A 19,700-nucleotide genomic window follows, 5' to 3' on the forward strand; every position below is an offset into this window, starting at 1 on the left:
CTGCTGCATCTGTACCGTGTATAGAGCCTGCTGCATCTGTACCCTGTATAGAGTCTGCTGCATCTGTACCATGTATAGAACCTGCTGCATCTGTGGCATATATAGAGTCTTCTGCATCTGTAACGTGTATAGAACCTGCTGCATCTGTAACGTGTATAGAGCCTGCTGCATCTGTACCGTGTATAGAGCCTGCTGCATCTGTACCGTGTATAGAACATGCTGCATCTGTACCATGTATAGAGCCTGCTGCATCTGTACTGTGTATAGAACCTGCTGCATCTGTACAGTGTATAGAGCCTGCTGCATCTGTACCATATATAGAGCCTGCTGCATCTGTACCGTGTATAGAGCCTGCTGCATCTGTACTGTGTATAGAGCCTGCTGCATCTGTACCATATATAGAGCCGGCTGCATCTGTACCGTGTATAGAGCCTGCTGCATCTGTACTGTGTATAGAGCCTGCTGCATCTGTACTGTGTATAGAACCTGCTGCATCTGTACAGTGTATAGAGCCTGCTGCATCTGTACCATATATAGAGCCTGCTGCATCTGTACTGTGTATAGAACCTGCTGCATCTGTACTGTGTATAGAGCCTGCTGCATCTGTACGGTGTATAGAGCCTGCTGCATCTGTACCATATATAGAGCCTGCTGCATCTGTACTGTGTATAGAACCTGCTGCATCTGTACGGTGTATAGAGCCTGCTGCATCTGTACCGTGTATAGAGCCTGCTGCATCTGTACCGTGTATAGAGCCTGCTGCATCTGTACCGTGTATAGAGCCTGCTGCATCTGTACCGTGTATAGAGCCTGCTGCATCTGTACCCTGTATAGAGTCTGCTGCATCTGTACCATGTATAGAACCTGCTGCATCTGTGGCATATATAGAGTCTTCTGCATCTGTAACGTGTATAGAACCTGCTGCATCTGTAACGTGTATAGAGCCTGCTGCATCTGTACCGTGTATAGAGCCTGCTGCATCTGTACCGTGTATAGAACATGCTGCAGCAAAACTGACATTAATAAAGAAAAGAAAATGACATATACATTGCTGGCAATACAGATCCTACCCCCTATGTAAATGAGTATGGGGTTCATTGTATCCCTACCCATTAACCAAAAAGAAATAAAAGCAGTTTTTGACAAATCCTTTATTAGAATTAAAAAAAAAACCGTGTCCCCCGATCTAGATCCAACGTCAATCATGGTGCCCATGCACCGCCGGAACCCGAAAAAAGAGAAGAAAAAAAAAGCACCTCCTGTGACCCAAAGGGCCTGGTATGGATGGGGGGGGGGGGGGGGGGGCTAAGCCATTTTTTTCACATTTTCATATTGCCGACAATGTTTTTTTTTTTTTCCATCCAACACAGAAGCCCGTTGACAGCTGATGACTCAGCCGTTGTTAAGGACGCCCAGGCCGGCTTCCCCGCTTGCTCCTTAACAACCAGCAATTCACTATGCCCTGATTGGGCAAAGCTTTGACCCATCAGGGCTTAGAATGCACTGTACAGTGTGCAGTGCATTGTGGGGAGCTCGGCCGGGGAACACTTTCACTGAGCGCCCTGCAAATTCGAGTGTTCGCGGAATGGGCGATGTTCGGGCCGAACTTATCCTCGGGTCGAACCGATCGCCCAACACTAGGCAATACCCATCCTAGTGGGTGACCCATTGAGATGTATAATATTCATATCTGGGGTTATTGTTTTGCCCAGGGTGCTCCGCAGCAGAAGTATCAGTTCAGCTCAGGCTGGGTACACCCTGGAAGAACTACGAGTCACCCCTTCTTCACCATTTAAAGTCTGCACCAATCAGGGGAGCTGTTTTCTGATTGGCCGCAGCACTGTTACTCTGGGGAGTGGGGAAACCCTGAACTCCCGGAAGCTGTGCACCAAAGAGGGGAGTGTTTCAATGCAATTTTCTTTGTATAATCATAGCTCCTCCCTCTGTTTGTGATGTCACCTCCTGTACAGTGGTGACAACACCTGCATTGCTCTGGATATATGTAGCTCCTCTCCCTGTATGTGTTATGTCACTTCCTGTACAGTGGTGACAACATCTGCCTTGCTCTGGAGTCTGGATACACATAGCTCCTCCCTCATTATGTGTGATGTCACTTCCTGTACAGTGGTGACAACATCAGCCTTGCTCTGGAGTCTGGATACACATAGCTCCTCCCTCATTATGTGTGATGTCACTTCCTGTACAGGGTGACAACATCAGCCTTGCTCTGGAGTCTGGATACACATAGCTCCTCCCTCATTATGTGTGATGTCACTTCCTGTACAGTGGTGACAACATCAGCCTTGCTCTACACATAGCTCCTCCCTCAGTATGTGTGATGTCACTTCCTGTACAGTGGTGACATCTGCCTTGCTCTGGAGTCTGGATACACATAGCTCCTCCCTCAGTATGTGTGATGTCACTTCCTGTACAGTGGTGACATCTGCCTTGCTCTGGATTTACATTGCTCCTCCCCCTGTGTGATGTCACTTCCTGTTGTCTTGTTTCAGCATGGTGATGTGGATGCGGGTCGGATCCTCTCGCTGTCTCTGAGTGATCTGGTCAGTGAGTTGAAGAGCGGTTCAGTGTCTCCGGAGGCCGTGCTGCACGTCTATATAGAGAAGGTGACAATGGATGGGGGGTCATTTACTGCTAAAGTGATGTAATTCAGAACAGCCAATCAGGTCTTAGCATTCTTTATCTAATTCATTCCAGACTGCTCAGGGCAGAATGCTGATTGGTCATACAATTATTTACAATTAGTCGGTTCTGATCATCTTCTAATCTGTGGATGGCACCAGGCTGTCTCTGGGAGAATGTTAGACAGTAGAGTTTGGCCCTATTGGGGGGAATTATTCCTCAGCTGCCCTCCCCTCCTCCATTCACACTCCAGCCAGCCATGTGTACCTTGGTGGTCGGCCAATCTCTGGCTCCTGCATTGGGGTCGGTTATGGGCTGGGCTCCTGTAGAGTTCAGGATTCCTCTTCATTGGTGGTCTGCACATCCAACCATCACCCAATAATGAAAGTCAAGGGCCACACCCTTCCTAAGAGGTTCAGATACAACTTTATTCCAAAACAAGTAAGAGGGACAATCTAAAAAGAAGCCAATGCGTTTCAAGGGTCTAAGAACACCCCTCCCCCTCCTCATCAGGGCTAGAAAGAACACCTCTACACCAATCCAGTCATATATCGGTGTTGGGTTGATATGGAATTGTTTTTTTGTTGTTTTAAGCCCTATTGAAGGGGGCGCTCTTGGTCCCACGAAATGCATTGGATACCTTGTGGATTGTCTGACATTTATCAGAATAAAGTTTTTTCTGAACCTCTTAGCGGGGGTTTGGCACTTCAATTTAAATGTTGGTACATTACACTACAAACCAAGGAGACGTTGGAGATCCTCTGGGGTGTAGAAGCTGCCTGTCCAGGGCCCAGATCAGTTACACCCCCATCAATACCATAAGATGGCCCTACCAATGAGATAACCCTATGAGTCCAGCGCTACCAATGAGATAACCCTATGAGTCCCGGGCTACCAATGAGATAACCCTATGAGTCCCGGGCTACCAATGAGATAACCCTATGAGTCCAGGGCTACCAATGAGATAACACTATGAGTCCAGGGCTACCAATGAGATAACCCTATGAGTCCCGGGCTACCAATGAGATAACCCTATGAGTCCAGCGCTACCAATGAGATAACACTATGAGTCCAGGGCTACCAATGAGATAACCCTATGAGTCCAGCGCTACCAATGAGATAACCCTATGAGTCCAGGGCTACCAATGAGATAACCCTATGAGTCCAGGGCTACCAATGAAATAACACTATGAGTCCAGTGCTACCAATGAGATAACACTATGAGTCCAGGGCTACCAATGAGATAACCCTATGAGTCCAGGGCTACCAATGAGATAACCCTATGAGTCCAGGGCTACCAATGAGATAACCCTATGAGTCCAGCGCTACCAATGAGATAACCCTATGAGTCCCGGGCTACCAATGAGATAACCCTATGAGTCCCGGGCTACCAATGAGATAACCCTATGAGTCCAGGGCTACCAATGAGATAACACTATGAGTCCAGGGCTACCAATGAGATAACCCTATGAGTCCAGCACTACCAATGAGATAACCCTATGAGTCCAGCACTACCAATGAGATAACCCTATGAGTCCAGGGCTACCAATGAGATAACCCTATGAGTCCCGGGCTACCAATGAGATAACCCTATGAGTCCAGCGCTACCAATGAGATAACACTATGAGTCCAGGGCTACCAATGAGATAACCCTATGAGTCCAGCGCTACCAATGAGATAACCCTATGAGTCCAGGGCTACCAATGAGATAACCCTATGAGTCCAGGGCTACCAATGAAATAACACTATGAGTCCAGTGCTACCAATGAGATAACACTATGAGTCCAGGGCTACCAATGAGATAACCCTATGAGTCCAGGGCTACCAATGAGATAACCCTATGAGTCCAGGGCTACCAATGAGATAACCCTATGAGTCCAGCGCTACCAATGAGATAACCCTATGAGCCCAGCGCTACCAATGAGATAACACTATGAGTCCAGCGCTACCAATGAGATAACCCTATGAGTCCAGGGCTACCAATGAGATAACACTATGAGTCCAGGGCTATCAATGAAATAACACTATGAGTCCAGTGCTACCAATGAGATAACACTATGAGTCCAGGGCTACCAATGAGATAACCCTATGAGTCCAGGGCTACCAATGAGATAACCCTATGAGTCCGGGGCTACCAATGAGATAACACTATGAGTCCAGGGCTACCAATGAGATAACCCTATGAGTCCAGGGCTACCAATGAGATAACCCTATGAGTCCAGGGCTACCAATGAGATAACCCTATGAGTCCAGGGCTACCAATGAGATAACCCTATGAGTCCGGGGCTACCAATGAGATAACACTATGAGTCCAGCGCTACCAATGAGATAACCCTATGAGTCCAGCGCTACCAATGAGATAACCCTATGAGTCCAGGGCTACCAATGAGATAACACTATGAGTCCAGGGCTACCAATGAGATAACCCTATGAGTCCAGCACTACCAATGAGATAACCCTATGAGTCCAGGGCTACCAATGAGATAACCCTATGAGTCCAGCGCTACCAATGAGATAACACTATGAGTCCAGGGCTACCAATGAGATAACCCTATGAGTCCAGGGCTACCAATGAGATAACACTATGAGTCCAGGGCTACCAATGAGATAACCCTATGAGTCCAGGGCTACCAATGAGATAACCCTATGAGTCCAGCGCTACCAATGAGATAACCCTATGAGTCCCGGGCTACCAATGAGATAACCCTATGAGTCCCGGGCTACCAATGAGATAACCCTATGAGTCCAGGGCTACCAATGAGATAACACTATGAGTCCAGGGCTACCAATGAGATAACCCTATGAGTCCAGCACTACCAATGAGATAACCCTATGAGTCCAGCACTACCAATGAGATAACCCTATGAGTCCAGGGCTACCAATGAGATAACCCTATGAGTCCCGGGCTACCAATGAGATAACCCTATGAGTCCAGCGCTACCAATGAGATAACACTATGAGTCCAGGGCTACCAATGAGATAACCCTATGAGTCCAGCGCTACCAATGAGATAACCCTATGAGTCCAGGGCTACCAATGAGATAACCCTATGAGTCCAGGGCTACCAATGAAATAACACTATGAGTCCAGTGCTACCAATGAGATAACACTATGAGTCCAGGGCTACCAATGAGATAACCCTATGAGTCCAGGGCTACCAATGAGATAACCCTATGAGTCCAGGGCTACCAATGAGATAACCCTATGAGTCCAGCGCTACCAATGAGATAACCCTATGAGCCCAGCGCTACCAATGAGATAACCCTATGAGTCCAGGGCTACCAATGAGATAACACTATGAGTCCAGCGCTACCAATGAGATAACCCTATGAGTCCAGGGCTACCAATGAGATAACACTATGAGTCCAGGGCTATCAATGAAATAACACTATGAGTCCAGTGCTACCAATGAGATAACACTATGAGTCCAGGGCTACCAATGAGATAACCCTATGAGTCCAGGGCTACCAATGAGATAACCCTATGAGTCCGGGGCTACCAATGAGATAACACTATGAGTCCAGGGCTACCAATGAGATAACCCTATGAGTCCAGGGCTACCAATGAGATAACCCTATGAGTCCAGGGCTACCAATGAGATAACCCTATGAGTCCAGGGCTACCAATGAGATAACCCTATGAGTCCGGGGCTACCAATGAGATAACACTATGAGTCCAGCGCTACCAATGAGATAACCCTATGAGTCCAGCGCTACCAATGAGATAACCCTATGAGTCCAGGGCTACCAATGAGATAACACTATGAGTCCAGGGCTACCAATGAGATAACCCTATGAGTCCAGCACTACCAATGAGATAACCCTATGAGTCCAGGGCTACCAATGAGATAACCCTATGAGTCCAGCGCTACCAATGAGATAACACTATGAGTCCAGGGCTACCAATGAGATAACCCTATGAGTCCAGGGCTACCAATGAGATAACACTATGAGTCCAGGGCTACCAATGAGATAACCCTATGAGTCCAGCGCTACCAATGAGATAACACTATGAGTCCAGGGCTACCAATGAGATAACCCTATGAGTCCAGCGCTACCAATGAGATAACCCTATGAGTCCAGGGCTACCAATGAGATAACCCTATGAGTCCAGCACTACCAATGAGATAACCCTATGAGTCCAGCGCTACCAATGAGATAACCCTATGAGTCCAGGGCTACCAATGAGATAACCCTATGAGTCCAGCACTACCAATGAGATAACCCTATGAGTCCAGGGCTACCAATGAGATAACCCTATGAGTCCAGGGCAACCAATGAGATAACACTATGAGTCCAGGGCTACCAATGAAATAACACTATGAGTCCAGCGCTACCAATGAGATAACTCTATGAGTCCAGGGCTACCAATGAGATAACCCTATGAGTCCAGCGCTACCAATGAGATAACCCTATGAGTCCAGGGCTACCAATGAGATAACACTATGAGTCCAGGGCTACCAATGAAATAACTCTATGAGTCCAGCGCTACCAATGAGATAACACTATGAGTCCAGCGCTACCAATGAGATAACACTATGAGTCCAGCGCTACCAATGAGATAACACTATGAGTCCAGCGCTACCAATGAGATAACTCTATGAGTCCAGCGCTACCAATGAGATAACCCTATGAGTCCAGCGCTATCAATGAAATAACCCTATGAGTCCAGCGCTACCAATGAGATAACCCTATGAGTCCAGCGCTACCAATGAGATAACCCTATGAGTCCAGCGCTACCAATGAGATAACCCTATGAGTCCTGCGCTATCAATGAGATAACCCTATGAGTCCAGGGCTACCAATGAGATAACACTATGAGTCCAGGGCTACCAATGAGATAACACTATGAGTCCAGGGCTACCAATGAGATAACTCTATGAGTCCAGGGCTACCAATGAGATAACCCTATGAGTCCAGCGCTACCAATGAGATAACCCTATGAGTCCAGCGCTACCAATGAGATAACCCTATGAGTCCAGGGCTACCAATGAGATAACCCTATGAGTCCAGGGCTACCAATGAGATAACCCTATGAGTCCAGCGCTACCAATGAGATAACCCTATGAGTCCAGGGCTACCAATGAGATAACCCTATGAGTCCAGCCATACCAATGTGATAACCCTATGAGTCCAGCGCTATCAATGAGATAACCCTATGAGTCCAGGGCTACCAATGAGATAACCCTATGAGTCCAGCGCTATCAATGAGATAACCCTATGAGTCCAGGGCTACCAATGAGATAACCCTATGAGTCCAGCCATACCAATGTGATAACCCTATGAGTCCAGCGCTACCAATGAGATAACCCTATGAGTCCAGGGCTACCAATGAGATAACCCTATGAGTCCAGGGCTACCAATGAGATAACCCTATGAGTCCAGCGCTACCAATGAGATAACCCTATGAGTCCAGCCATACCAATGAGATAACCCTATGAGTCCAGGGCTACCAATGAGATAACCCTATGAGTCCAGCGCTACCAATGCAATAACCCTATGAGTCCAGTGCTACCAATGAGATAACACTATGAGTCCAGCGCTACCAATGCAATAACCCTATGAGTCCAGCGCTACCAATGAGATAACACTATGAGTCCAGTGCTACCAATGAGATAACACTATGAGTCCAGTGCTACCAATGAGAAAACACTATGAGTCCAGCGCTATCTTTCCACTTTCCTCACCCATCACCCAATGTCCGCCTCCCGCTGTTCACATCGGGGGTCATCTATGGCCTGGGGGTCATCTATGGACTGGACTCGTAGTGTTCAGGAAGACATTCCTCTTCATTGGTTACCTATTCTACAACGCATTACATCTCCTGTATATAGATGGACGCCCCAATCCACTGATCAAGAGATAAGAGAACTTCTTCTAGAACTCCATTCTGAGATGTCCAGGCTCAATGACGAGTGATGACAACGGTGACATTTCTGCCATGTTAGTAAATCCCATTGTGTCTTATTTATGGTCCAGGCTTTGGAGGTGACGCGAGAAGTGAACTGTGTGACAGATTTCCTGGCAGAGTGCGAGGCACAACTACAGGAGCTGAAGAAGCAGCCGGAGAAAGAGAAAGGTCTTCTCTATGGAGTACCAATCTCACTAAAGGACAATGTCGGATACAAGGTGACGTCTTCCTGGGTGGCGTCATATAAAAAAATTAGACTTCCCTTCCCCCCATCCCATCCCCAAACCACAAAAAGATTGCATGCTCCTCTCCTGTACCTCCATCCAATCCCCATACCACCATATTGTATGCTCCTCTTCTGTACCTCCATCCAATCCCCATACCACCATATTGTATGCTCCTCTCCTGTACCTCCATCCAATCCCCATACCACCATATTGTATGCTCCTCTCCTGTACCTCCATCCAATCCCATTCCACCATATTGTATGCTCCTCTCCTGTACCTCCATCGAATCCCCATACCACCATATTGTATGCTTCTCTCCTGTACCTACATCCAATCCCCATACCACCATATTGTATGCTCCTCTCCTGTACCTCCATCCGGTCCCCATACCACCATATTGTATGCTCCTCTCCTGTACCTCCATCCAATCCCATACCACCATATTGTATGCTCCTCTTCTGTACCTCCATCCAATCCCCATACCACCATATTGTACGCTCCTCTCCTGTACCTCCATCCAATCCCCATACCACCATATTGTATGCTCCTCTCCTGTACCTCCATCCAATCCCCATACCACCATATTGTATGCTCCTCTCCTGTACCTCCATCCAATCCCATACCACCATATTGTACGCTCCTCTCCTGTACCTCCATCCAATCCCCATACCACCATATTGTATGCTCCTCTCCTGTACCTCCATCCAATCCCATACCACCATATTGTATGCTCCTCTTCTGTACCTCCATCCAATCCCCATACCACCATATTGTATGCTCCTCTCCTGTACCTCCATCCAATCCCATACCACCATATTGTATGCTCCTCTCCTGTACCTCCATCCAATCCCCATACCACCATATTGTATGCTCCTCTCCTGTACCTCCATCCAATCCCATACCACCATATTGTATGCTCCTCTTCTGTACCTCCATCCAATCCCCATACCACCATATTGTACGCTCCTCTCCTGTACCTCCATCCAATCCCCATACCACCATATTGTATGCTCCTCTCCTGTACCCGGTGATGTTGGTCCTGTCACCTCATTGGTGGGCTCATCCATAGAGGTGGAAGTTTGGAGATGTGTTTGTGGAGGAATGACTCTGGGATTCGTCTCTCTGCAGGGACATAACATGCACTGCGGTTTGGTCCATTTCCTGGGAACGCTGGAAGCTGAGGACAGTGCGGTGGTCCATGTGCTGAAGAAACAGGGAGCCATCCCATTCGTGAAAACCAACGTCCCCCAATCCCTGATCAAGTAATCCCTACACTGGAATGTCCCCAAATATTCACCCAGAAAATAGGGAGTCTGAAAGTTACAGTGAATGCTGGGATTCAGTAGTGAATGCTGGGATTCAGTAGTGAATGCTGGGATTCAGCTGTGGCTGTGTAGTAAATGCTGGGATTCAGTAGTAAATGCTGGGATTCAGTAGTGAATTCAGTTGAGGCTGTGTAGTGAATGCTGAGATTCAGTCCTGACTGTGTAGTGAATGCAGAGATTCAGTTTGGCTGTGTAGTGAATGCAGAGATTCAGTGTGACTGTGTAGTGAATGCAGAGATTCAGTGTGACTGTGTAGTGAATGCTGTGATTCGGTGTGATTGTGTAGTGAATGCTGGGATTCACTTCTGACTGTGTATTGAATGCTGGGATTCAGTAGTGAAGGCTGGGATTCAGTGTTGCTGTGTAGTGAATGCAGAGATTCAGTGTTGCTGTGTAGTGAATGCAGAGATTCAGTGTGGCTGTGTAGTGAATGCAGAGATTCAGTGTTGCTGTGTAGTGAATGCTTGGATTCAGTAGTGAATGCTGGGATTCAGTGTGGCTGTGTAGTGAATGCAGAGATTCAGTGTGGCTGTGTAGTGAATGCAGAGATTCAGTGTGGCTGTGTAGTGAATACATTCCCATTAATGAAGATTCTTTTCCATTCTTCAGCTTTGATTGCAGTAACTCCATATATGGACAGACTTTGAACCCCCACAATCACAGGAAGACGTGTGGGGGCTCCAGCGGGGGTGAAGGTGCTCTGATCGCAGGGGGCGGAGCTATCCTCGGAGTGGGCACTGACGTGTTGGGAAGTATAAGAATGCCGTGTAGTTTCTGTGGAATTTGTGGCCTCAAACCCTCCGGAGACCGGCTGAGGTGAGTGCGTCCGAATCCTTACACTGGGAATCATTTACTGACCTCAGAGTTCTCAGATGTTCAGGGGGAGGTGTCTCCTTGTGGGGTTCCATGTCACCTCATACATTGCATCCGGAAAGGTGAAGCTCCTTTGACACCAATTCCAGCCTCCAGTATTTCTGAGTATGATGCTACAAGCTTGGCACTCCTATTTTTGGGCAGTTTCTCCCATTCTTCTTTGCAGGACCTCTCAAGCTCCATCAGGTTGGATGGGGGAGGGTCGGTGCACAGCCATTTTCAGATCTCTCCAGAGATGTCCAATCGGGTTTAAGTCTGGGCTCTGGCTGGGCCACTCAAGGACATTCACAGAGTTGTCCCTCAGCCACTCCTTTGTTATCTTGGCTGTGTGCTGAGGGTCGTTGTCCTGTTGGAAGATGAACCTTCACCCCAGTCTGAGGTCCAGAGCGCTCTGGAGGAGGTTTTCATCAAGGATGTCTCTGTACATTGCTGCATTCATCTTTCCCTCCATCCTGACTAGTCTCCCAGTTCCTGCCGCTGGAAAACATCCCCACAGCATGATGCTGCCACCACCATGCTTCACAGTAGGGATGGTATTGGTCAGGTGATGGGCGGGGCCTGGTTTCCCCCAGACATGACGCTTGCCATTCAGGCCAAAGAGTTTCATCTTTGTTTCATCAGAGCAGAGAATTTTGTTTCTCATGGTCTGAGAGTCCTTCAGGTGCCTTTTGGTAAACTCCATGCGGGCTGTCATGTGACTTTTACTGAGGAGTGGCTTCCGTCTGGCCACACCCATACAGGCCTGATTGGTGGAGTGCTGCAGAGATGGATGTTCTTCTGGAAGGTTCTCCTCTCTCCACAGAGAAATGCTGGAGCTCTGTCAGAGTGACCATCGGGTTCTTGGTCACTTCTCTGACTAAGGCCATCCTCCCCCGGCCCGCTCTAGGAGGAGTCTTGGAGGTGCTGCAGAAATGTTTCTGTACCCTTCCCCCGATCTGTGCCTCCATACAATCCTGTCTCCGAGGTCTACAGACAATTCCTTGGACTTCATGGCTTGGTTTGTGCTCTGACATGCACTGTTACCTGTGGGACCTTATATAGACAGTTGTGTGCCTTTCCAAATCATGTCCAATCACCTGAATTTTCCTTTTCAGTTCAAAATCAATCAAGTTGTAGAAACATCTGAAGGATGATCAGTGGAAACAGGAGGCACCTGAGCTCAACTCTGAGTGTCATGGCAAAGGGTGTGAATACTTATGTACATGGCAAAGGGTGTGAATACTTATGTACATGGGATTTTTCCCTTTTTTATTTTTTATAAATTTGCAAAGATTTCAAACAATCTTCTCTCACGTTGTCATTATGGGGGATCGTTTGTAGAATTGTGAGGATAATAATGAATGGAATCCATGTTGGAATAAGGCTGTAACATAAAATGTGGGAGAAGTGAAGCTCTGTGAGAACTTTCCGGATGCTCTGTATGTTCTGGACTTACCATAGAGAACTGGAGACCTGCACTGCGATGATTGGTCATGTGACGTCAGAGGGGACATGTATGGTGTTTTCTCTACACAGGTGGATGAGTACCCAGAAACGAGGGGCCCTGGACCAGACTGTGCATGGGGCCCTTTCTTAGTAGCTACCCCACAGCTAGCAGAAGATGTGAATATCAGACAGTTGGAGATAGTAGTAGTAGTAGTAGTGGTAGTGGTAGTAGTGGTAGTAGTGGTAGTAGTAGTAGTAGTGGTAGTGGTAGTGGTAGTAGTGGTAGTGGTAGTAGTGGTAGTGGTAGTGGTAGTGGTAGTAGTGGTAGTAGTGGTAGTAGTGATAGTAGTAGTAGTAGTGGTAGTAGTGGTAGTAGTGGTAGGTGTCCGTTGTCTTCTGTTGGACTGGTTCTGTAATGTTAAAGACTTTTCCAGTTCTAGTCAGGAAGACTCCCCAACATTTATACCACACAGGCAACACCGACACCTTCATCCAATCACCATGGAATGTGTAGATGATAATTGTCCAACAAGAGGATGGGATGATGGAACGAGAACAGGGGGGTTCCTCAACTATCACACCCACCATCCAATTCTTGGATAATCCACATTGACACATGTCATAGAGAGCGAATTAAGGTGTCATTGTTCCTTGTGTGGATCTAAATGTTGGGGTGTCTTCCTGACACTCATTATAGAACTGAAGAATTGGTTTGGAGAAGCTCCATGAGACCATTTACCAATAGAAGTATCATGACCTGGATCCATGACACCAAATACTACTACACCATGACCTGGATCCATGACACCAAATACTACTACACCATGACCTGGATCTGTAAGACTAACTACTACTAGATACACCATTACCTGTATTCATGAGGCCAACTACTATTGGATATAACATGATCTAGATTTGTGAGACCAGCTACTACTAGATACACCATGACCTGGATCCTTGAGACTAACTACTATTAGATATCCCATGACCTTTATCCATGTGACCAACCACTACTAGATACACCATGACCTGGATCCATGAGAACCTTCAGACATCAGAGAATTGTGTGATATACCCTGGAAGGTGTAGAGGGGTCCTGAAAATGCTCAGGGCCCCCATTATTAGTACGGATGCTGCACTTTATAGGACGGTTTATGTCTCAATGTTTGCCCTCTAATTTTTGTGTTTTCTAGTGAGAAAGGATTGCTGTCTCCAGTCCAGGGGATGAAATCAGGTCAGCCATTTGTATTATTTTATAGATAACATTCAGCTAAAACTGCTGAACCAATATTAATACATCGGACATCATACTATGGATGACATCTGCTGTGCACCGTTCTCCATCCTTCGTCACCATGTAGATCAGACATGATGTTCTGTACATGGCATTGTATGTTGTCTCTGAAAGATCTCATGTTGTGTGTTTGGTGTCCCCAGCTGTCAATATGCCGGGTCCCATGGCACGAGATGTGGACAGCCTGGCCCTGTTTATGAAAGCCGTACTCTGTGATGAATTGTTCCAGCTGGACCCCACCATCCCCCCGCTACCGTTCAAAGATGAGGTACGAAATGTCATTGTCTGACCTGGAACCTTTGCTGTGAGGTCTCCGGTTCTCTCTGGATCCAGAATGTCTGAGCTGTTCTCCTTTTTCTCTAATATGTGTCCTCTGGGGTCCCTCTCCCCTCTGAGTGTCCTGTAGAATATGTTTCTCCTGGGACCCTTCCTCCCTCTAACGTATCTCCTGTATGTCTCATCTGGGGCCCCTTTCCCCTCTCATGTGTCTTTTGTCCGATATGTCTCCACAGGGGCCTCTTTCCACTCTGATGTGTCTCCTGTCTGATATGGCTCCCCTAGGGACCCTTCTCTCCCCACTGACATGTCTCCTCTAGGGCCCTTCTCTCCCCACTGACATGTCTCCTCTAGGGCCCTTCTCTCCCCACTGACATGTCTCCTCTAGGGCCCCTCATGACCTGGATACTCCATTTCTGGTTTCCAAAAATTCCCTCTGGGGCCCCTCTCCCCTCTAATGTATCACCTCTGGGGCCCCTCTCCCCTCCTATGTATGACCTCTGGGGCCCCTCTCCCCTCTGATGTATCACCTCTTGGGCCCCTCTCCCTTCTGATGTATCACCTCTGGGGCCCCTCTCCCCTCTGATGTATCACCTCTTGGGCCCCTCTCCCCTCTGATGTATCACCTCTGGGGCCCCTCTCCCCTCTGATGTATCACCTCTTGGGCCCCTATCCCTTCTGATGTATCACCTCTTGGGCCCCTCTCCCCTCTGATGTATCACCTCTGGGGCCCCTCTCCCCTCTGATGTATCACCTCTGGGGCCCCTCTCCCCTCCGATGTATCCCCTCTGGAGCCCCTCTCCCCTCTGATGTGTCCCATTTGGGGCCCCTCTCTCCTCTGATGTGTCCCCTCTGGGGCCCCTCTCCCCTCTGATGTATCCCCTTTGGGGCCCCTCTCTCCTCTGATGTGTCCCCTCTGGGGCCCCTCTGATGTGTCCCCACTGAGGCCCCTCTCCCCTCTGATGTGTCCCCTCTGGGGCCCCTCTCCCCTCTGATGTGTCCCCTCTGTGGCCCCTCTCCCCTCTAATGTGTCCCCTCTGGGGCCCCTCTCCCCTCTAATGTGTCCCCACTGAGGCCCCTCTCCCCTCTGATGTGTCCCCTCTGGGGCCCCTCTCCCCTCTGATGTGTCCCCTCTGGGGCCCTTCCCTTGTTCTTTGAAGCAGAGGTAATATCTCCCATACCTTCCCACCATGTTATGGGTGATGTGGCCCTATCCATGGACAATGATGTCTCCCTGGGGTCACCTCTCAGTAGGAGAAGATGGGGATATTTTTCGGTATTTATCATTTTCATGTCGCAGTTTTCTCCTTCCAGATCTATAAATCGACAAAGAGTCTGACCATTGGATTCTATGACACCGATGGATATTTCCTCCCCCATCCGAGTGCCAAACGAGCAATTCAGGAAACCAAAACCCTCCTGGAGGAGGCGGGACACAAGGTGCGCCCCATAATCCTTCACTCTGAACTGAATTTATTTAAAGCGGAAAACTGAGCAAAAGAAAATGGCGGCATCCGGGGGTTTCCCATGCTGGAAATGTTTGAGATCCAAAATACATTCATAACAGAAGGTGTGGGAGATGTGAGAGGAGTTAAAGATGTAGGATGTGTGAGAGGTGCGGGAGGGGTGAGAGGTGCGGGAGGGGTAAGAGGTGTGGGAGGAGGAGTGGGAGGTGTCTGTAGGGGTAAGAGGTGTGGGAGTAGGAGGTGTGAGAGGTACAGGAGGGGTGGGAGGTGTTGGAGGAGTGAGAGGTGAGGTTTGGGAGGGGTGAGAGGTGTGGAAGAGGGGAGGTGCATTAGGTGTGAGCCGGAGAGGTGAGGTGTTGGAGAAGGGAGGGTTGAGAGGTGTGGGAGAGGTGAGGTGCGGGAGAAGGGAGTAGGAGGTGTGAGAGGTGTGGAAGAGGGGAGGTGAGGTGTGGGAGAGGTGAGGTGTGGGAGAGGGGAGGGTTGAGAGGTGCGGGAGAGGTGAGGTGTGGGAGAGGTGAGGGTTGAGAGGTGCGGGAGAGGTGAGGTGTGGGAGAGGTGAGGTGTGGGAGAAGGGAGGGTTGAGAGGTGCGGGAGAGGTGAGGTGTGGGAGAGGTGAGGTATGGGAGAGGGGAGGGTTGAGAGGTGCGGGAGAGGTGAGGTGTGGGAGAAGGGAGGGTTGAGAGGTGCGGGAGAGGTGAGGTGTGGGAGAGGTGAGGTGTGGGAGAGGGGAGGGTTGAGAGGTGCGGGAGAGGTGAGGTGTGGGAGAAGGGAGGGTTGAGAGGTGCGGGAGAGGTGAGGTGTGGGAGAGGTGAGGTGTGGGAGAAGGGAGGGTTGAGAGGTGCGGGAGAGGTGAGGTGTGGGAGAGGTGAGGTGTGGGAGAGGGGAGGGTTGAGAGGTGCGGGAGAGGTGAGGTGTTCGAGAAGGGAGGGTTGAGAGGTGCGGGAGAGGGGAGGGTTGAGAGGGGTGGGAGAGGTGAGGTGCGGGAGAGGTGAGGTGCGGGAGAGGTGAGGTGTGGGAGAGGGGAGGGTTGAGAGGTGCGGGAGAGGTGAGGTGTGGGAGAGGTGAGGGTTGAGAGGTGCGGGAGAGGTGAGGTGTGTGAGAGGGGAGGGTTGAGAGGTGCGGGAGAGGTGAGGTGCGGTAGAGGTGAGGTGTGGGAGAGGGGAGGGTTGAGAGGGGTGGGAGAGGTGAGGTGCGGGAGAAGGGAAGGTTGAGAGGTGCGGGAGAGGTGAGGTGCGGGAGAAGGGAAGGTTGAGAGGTGCGGGAGAGGTGAGGTGTGGTAGACGTGAGGTGCGGTAGACGTGAGGTGCGGTAGAGGTGAGGTGTGGGAGAGGGGAGGGTTGAGAGGGGTGGGAGAGGTGAGGTGCGGGAGAAGGGAAGGTTGAGAGGTGCGGGAGAGGTGAGGTGTGGGAGAGGTGAGGTGTGGGAGAAGGGAGGGTTGAGAGGTGCGGGAGAGGTGAGGTGCGAGAGAGGTGAGGTGTGGGAGAAGGGAGGGGGAGTAGGAGGTGTGAGAGGTGTGGGAGAAGGGAGGGTTGAGAGGTGCGGGAGAGGTGAGGTGCGGGAGAGGGGAGGTGCGGGAGAGGTGAGGTGCGGGAGAGTGGAGGTGTGGGAGAGGTGAGGTGAGAGCTCGGAGTCTCTTGTATCTCATTGTGTGTATTATAGATTATAATGGATTGGATATTTATCGTTTTTCTCCCCAGCTGGTTCCATTCACCCCGCCTAGAATTGAATTCGCCATGAATGAGCTCTGCATCCGCGGATTCTTCGCTGACGGGGGGAAAACTCTGGTAGAGAAATTGTGAGTTGATGGCGGAGCAGTAAGAAATCTGAGCCTGGTTGGTCATTATTACATGTGTGGTGACTGCGTACATCTCCTGATGGTGTCCTATGAACTGTATAGTGAAATATATTATATATACAGTGTATGGGGGGTTGGTGTATATACAGGGGGGAATAATGATTTGATCCCTGCAGATTACAAAGAAATGGGGGGTGTATAATTTTATCATAGGTGTATTTTATATGATAGAGACAGAATATCAGAAAATCACATGATAGAAATGTTATTAATGGAGTTGCAGTTCAGAGAGTAAAATAAGTATTTGATCCCCTTAGTAGTTGGTGGAGAAACCCTTTTTGGAAGCACAGAGGTCAGACGTTTCTTGTAGTTGGGAAGCACAGAGGTCAGACGTTTCCTGTACATGGAGGCACAGAGGTCAGACGTTTCTTGTAGATGGAGGCACAGAGGTCAGACGTTTCTTGTAGATGGAGGCACAGAGGTCAGACGTTTCTTGTACATGGAGGCACAGAGGTCAGACGTTTCTTGTAGATGGGAGCACAGAGGTCAGACGTTTCTTGTACATGGAGGCACAGAGGTCAGACGTTTCTTGTAGTTGGAAGCACAGAGGTCAGACGTTTCTTGTACATGGAGGCACAGAGGTCAGACGTTTCTTGTAGTTGGGAAGCACAGAGGTCAGACGTTTCTTGTAGTTGGGAAGCACAGAGGTCAGACGTTTCTTGTAGTTGGGAAGCACAGAGGTCAGACGTTTCTTGTAGATGGAAGCACAGAGGTCAGACGTTTCTTGTAGATGGAGGCACAGAGGTCAGACGTTTCTTGTAGTTGGAAGCACAGAGGTCAGACGTTTCTTGTAGATGGAAGCACAGAGGTCAGACGTTTCTTGTAGATGGAAGCACAGAGGTCAGACGTTTCTTGTAGTTGGAAGCACAGAGGTCAGACGTTTCTTGTAGATGGAGGCACAGAGGTCAGACGTTTCTTGTAGTTGGAAGCACAGAGGTCAGATGTTTCTTGTAGTTGGAAGCACAGAGGTCAGACGTTTCTTGTAGTTGGAAGCACAGAGGTCAGACGTTTCTTGTAGATGGAAGCACAGAGGTCAGACGTTTCTTGTAGTTGGAAGCACAGAGGTCAGACGTTTCTTGTAGATGGAGGCACAGAGGTCAGACGTTTCTTGTAGTTGGGAAGCACAGAGGTCAGACGTTTCTTGTAGTTGGAAGCACAGAGGTCAGACGTTTCTTGTAGATGGAGGCACAGAGGTCAGACGTTTCTTGTAGTTGGAAGCACAGAGGTCAGATGTTTCTTGTAGTTGGAAGCACAGAGGTCAGACGTTTCTTGTAGTTGGAAGCACAGAGGTCAGATGTTTCTTGTAGTTGGAAGCACAGAGGTCAGACGTTTCTTGTAGTTGGGAAGCACAGAGGTCAGACGTTTCTTGTAGTTGGGAAGCACAGAGGTCAGACGTTTCTTGTAGTTGGAAGCACAGAGGTCAGACGTTTCTTGTAGTTGGAAGCACAGAGGTCAGACATTTCTTGTAGTTGGGAAGCACAGAGGTCAGACGTTTCTTGTAGGTGGAAGCACAGAGGTCAGACGTTTCTTGTAGTTGGGAAGCACAGAGGTCAGACGTTTCTTGTAGATGGAAGCACAGAGGTCAGACGTTTCCTGTAGATGGAAGCACAGAGGTCAGACGTTTCTTGTAGTTGGGAAGCACAGAGGTCAGACGTTTCTTGTAGATGGAAGCACAGAGGTCAGACGTTTCTTGTAGATGGAGGCACAGAGGTCAGACATTTCTTGTAGTTGGGAAGCACAGAGGTTAGACGTTTCTTGTAGTTGGGAAGCACAGAGGTCAGACATTTCTTGTAGATGGAACCACAGAGGTCAGACGTTTCTTGTAGATGGAAGCACAGAGGTCAGACGTTTCTTGTAGATGGAGGCACAGAGGTCAGACGTTTCTTGTAGTTGGAAGCACAGAGGTCAGACGTTTCTTGTAGATGGAAGCACAGAGGTCAGACGTTTCTTGTAGATGGAAGCACAGAGGTCAGACGTTTCTTGTAGTTGGAAGCACAGAGGTCAGACATTTCTTGTAGTTGGGAAGCACAGAGGTCAGACGTTTCTTGTAGGTGGAAGCACAGAGGTCAGACGTTTCTTGTAGATGGAAGCAGAGGTCAGACGTTTCTTGTAGTTGGGAAGCACAGAGGTCAGACGTTTCTTGTAGTTGGGAAGCACAGAGGTCAGACGTTTCTTGTAGTTGGGAAGCACAGAGGTCAGACGTTTCTTGTAGATGGAAGCAGAGGTCAGACGTTTCTTGTAGTTGGGAAGCACAGAGGTCAGACGTTTCTTGTAGATGGAAGCAGAGGTCAGACGTTTCTTGTAGGTGGAAGCACAGAGGTCAGACGTTTCTTGTAGATGGAAGCAGAGGTCAGACGTTTCTTGTAGTTGGGAAGCACAGAGGTCAGACGTTTCTTGTAGTTGGGAAGC

General features: G+C 48.9%; 1 protein-coding gene across 1 annotated transcript in view; it reads left to right on the top strand.

The window, feature by feature from the left end:
* Nucleotides 1-19,700, top strand: part of LOC309543562 (vitamin D3 hydroxylase-associated protein-like) — a gene marked incomplete at its 3' end in the record, with an annotated part of 49,753 nt that overhangs the window by 14,842 nt on the left and 15,211 nt on the right. Inside the window, exons 2-9 of the mRNA XM_082276033.1 lie at nt 2,511-2,624; nt 8,619-8,768; nt 9,906-10,039; nt 10,712-10,918; nt 13,594-13,634; nt 13,838-13,962; nt 15,285-15,410; nt 17,134-17,231. Of these exons, the coding sequence (XP_082132159.1) occupies nt 2,511-2,624; nt 8,619-8,768; nt 9,906-10,039; nt 10,712-10,918; nt 13,594-13,634; nt 13,838-13,962; nt 15,285-15,410; nt 17,134-17,231 (995 nt within the window). The remainder of the gene's footprint in view (nt 1-2,510; nt 2,625-8,618; nt 8,769-9,905; nt 10,040-10,711; nt 10,919-13,593; nt 13,635-13,837; nt 13,963-15,284; nt 15,411-17,133; nt 17,232-19,700) is intronic.

This window comes from Pelophylax lessonae (genome assembly GCF_965119305.1).
Source record: "Pelophylax lessonae genome assembly, contig: HAP1_SCAFFOLD_214, whole genome shotgun sequence".
NCBI classification, from domain to species: Eukaryota; Metazoa; Chordata; class Amphibia; order Anura; family Ranidae; genus Pelophylax; species Pelophylax lessonae.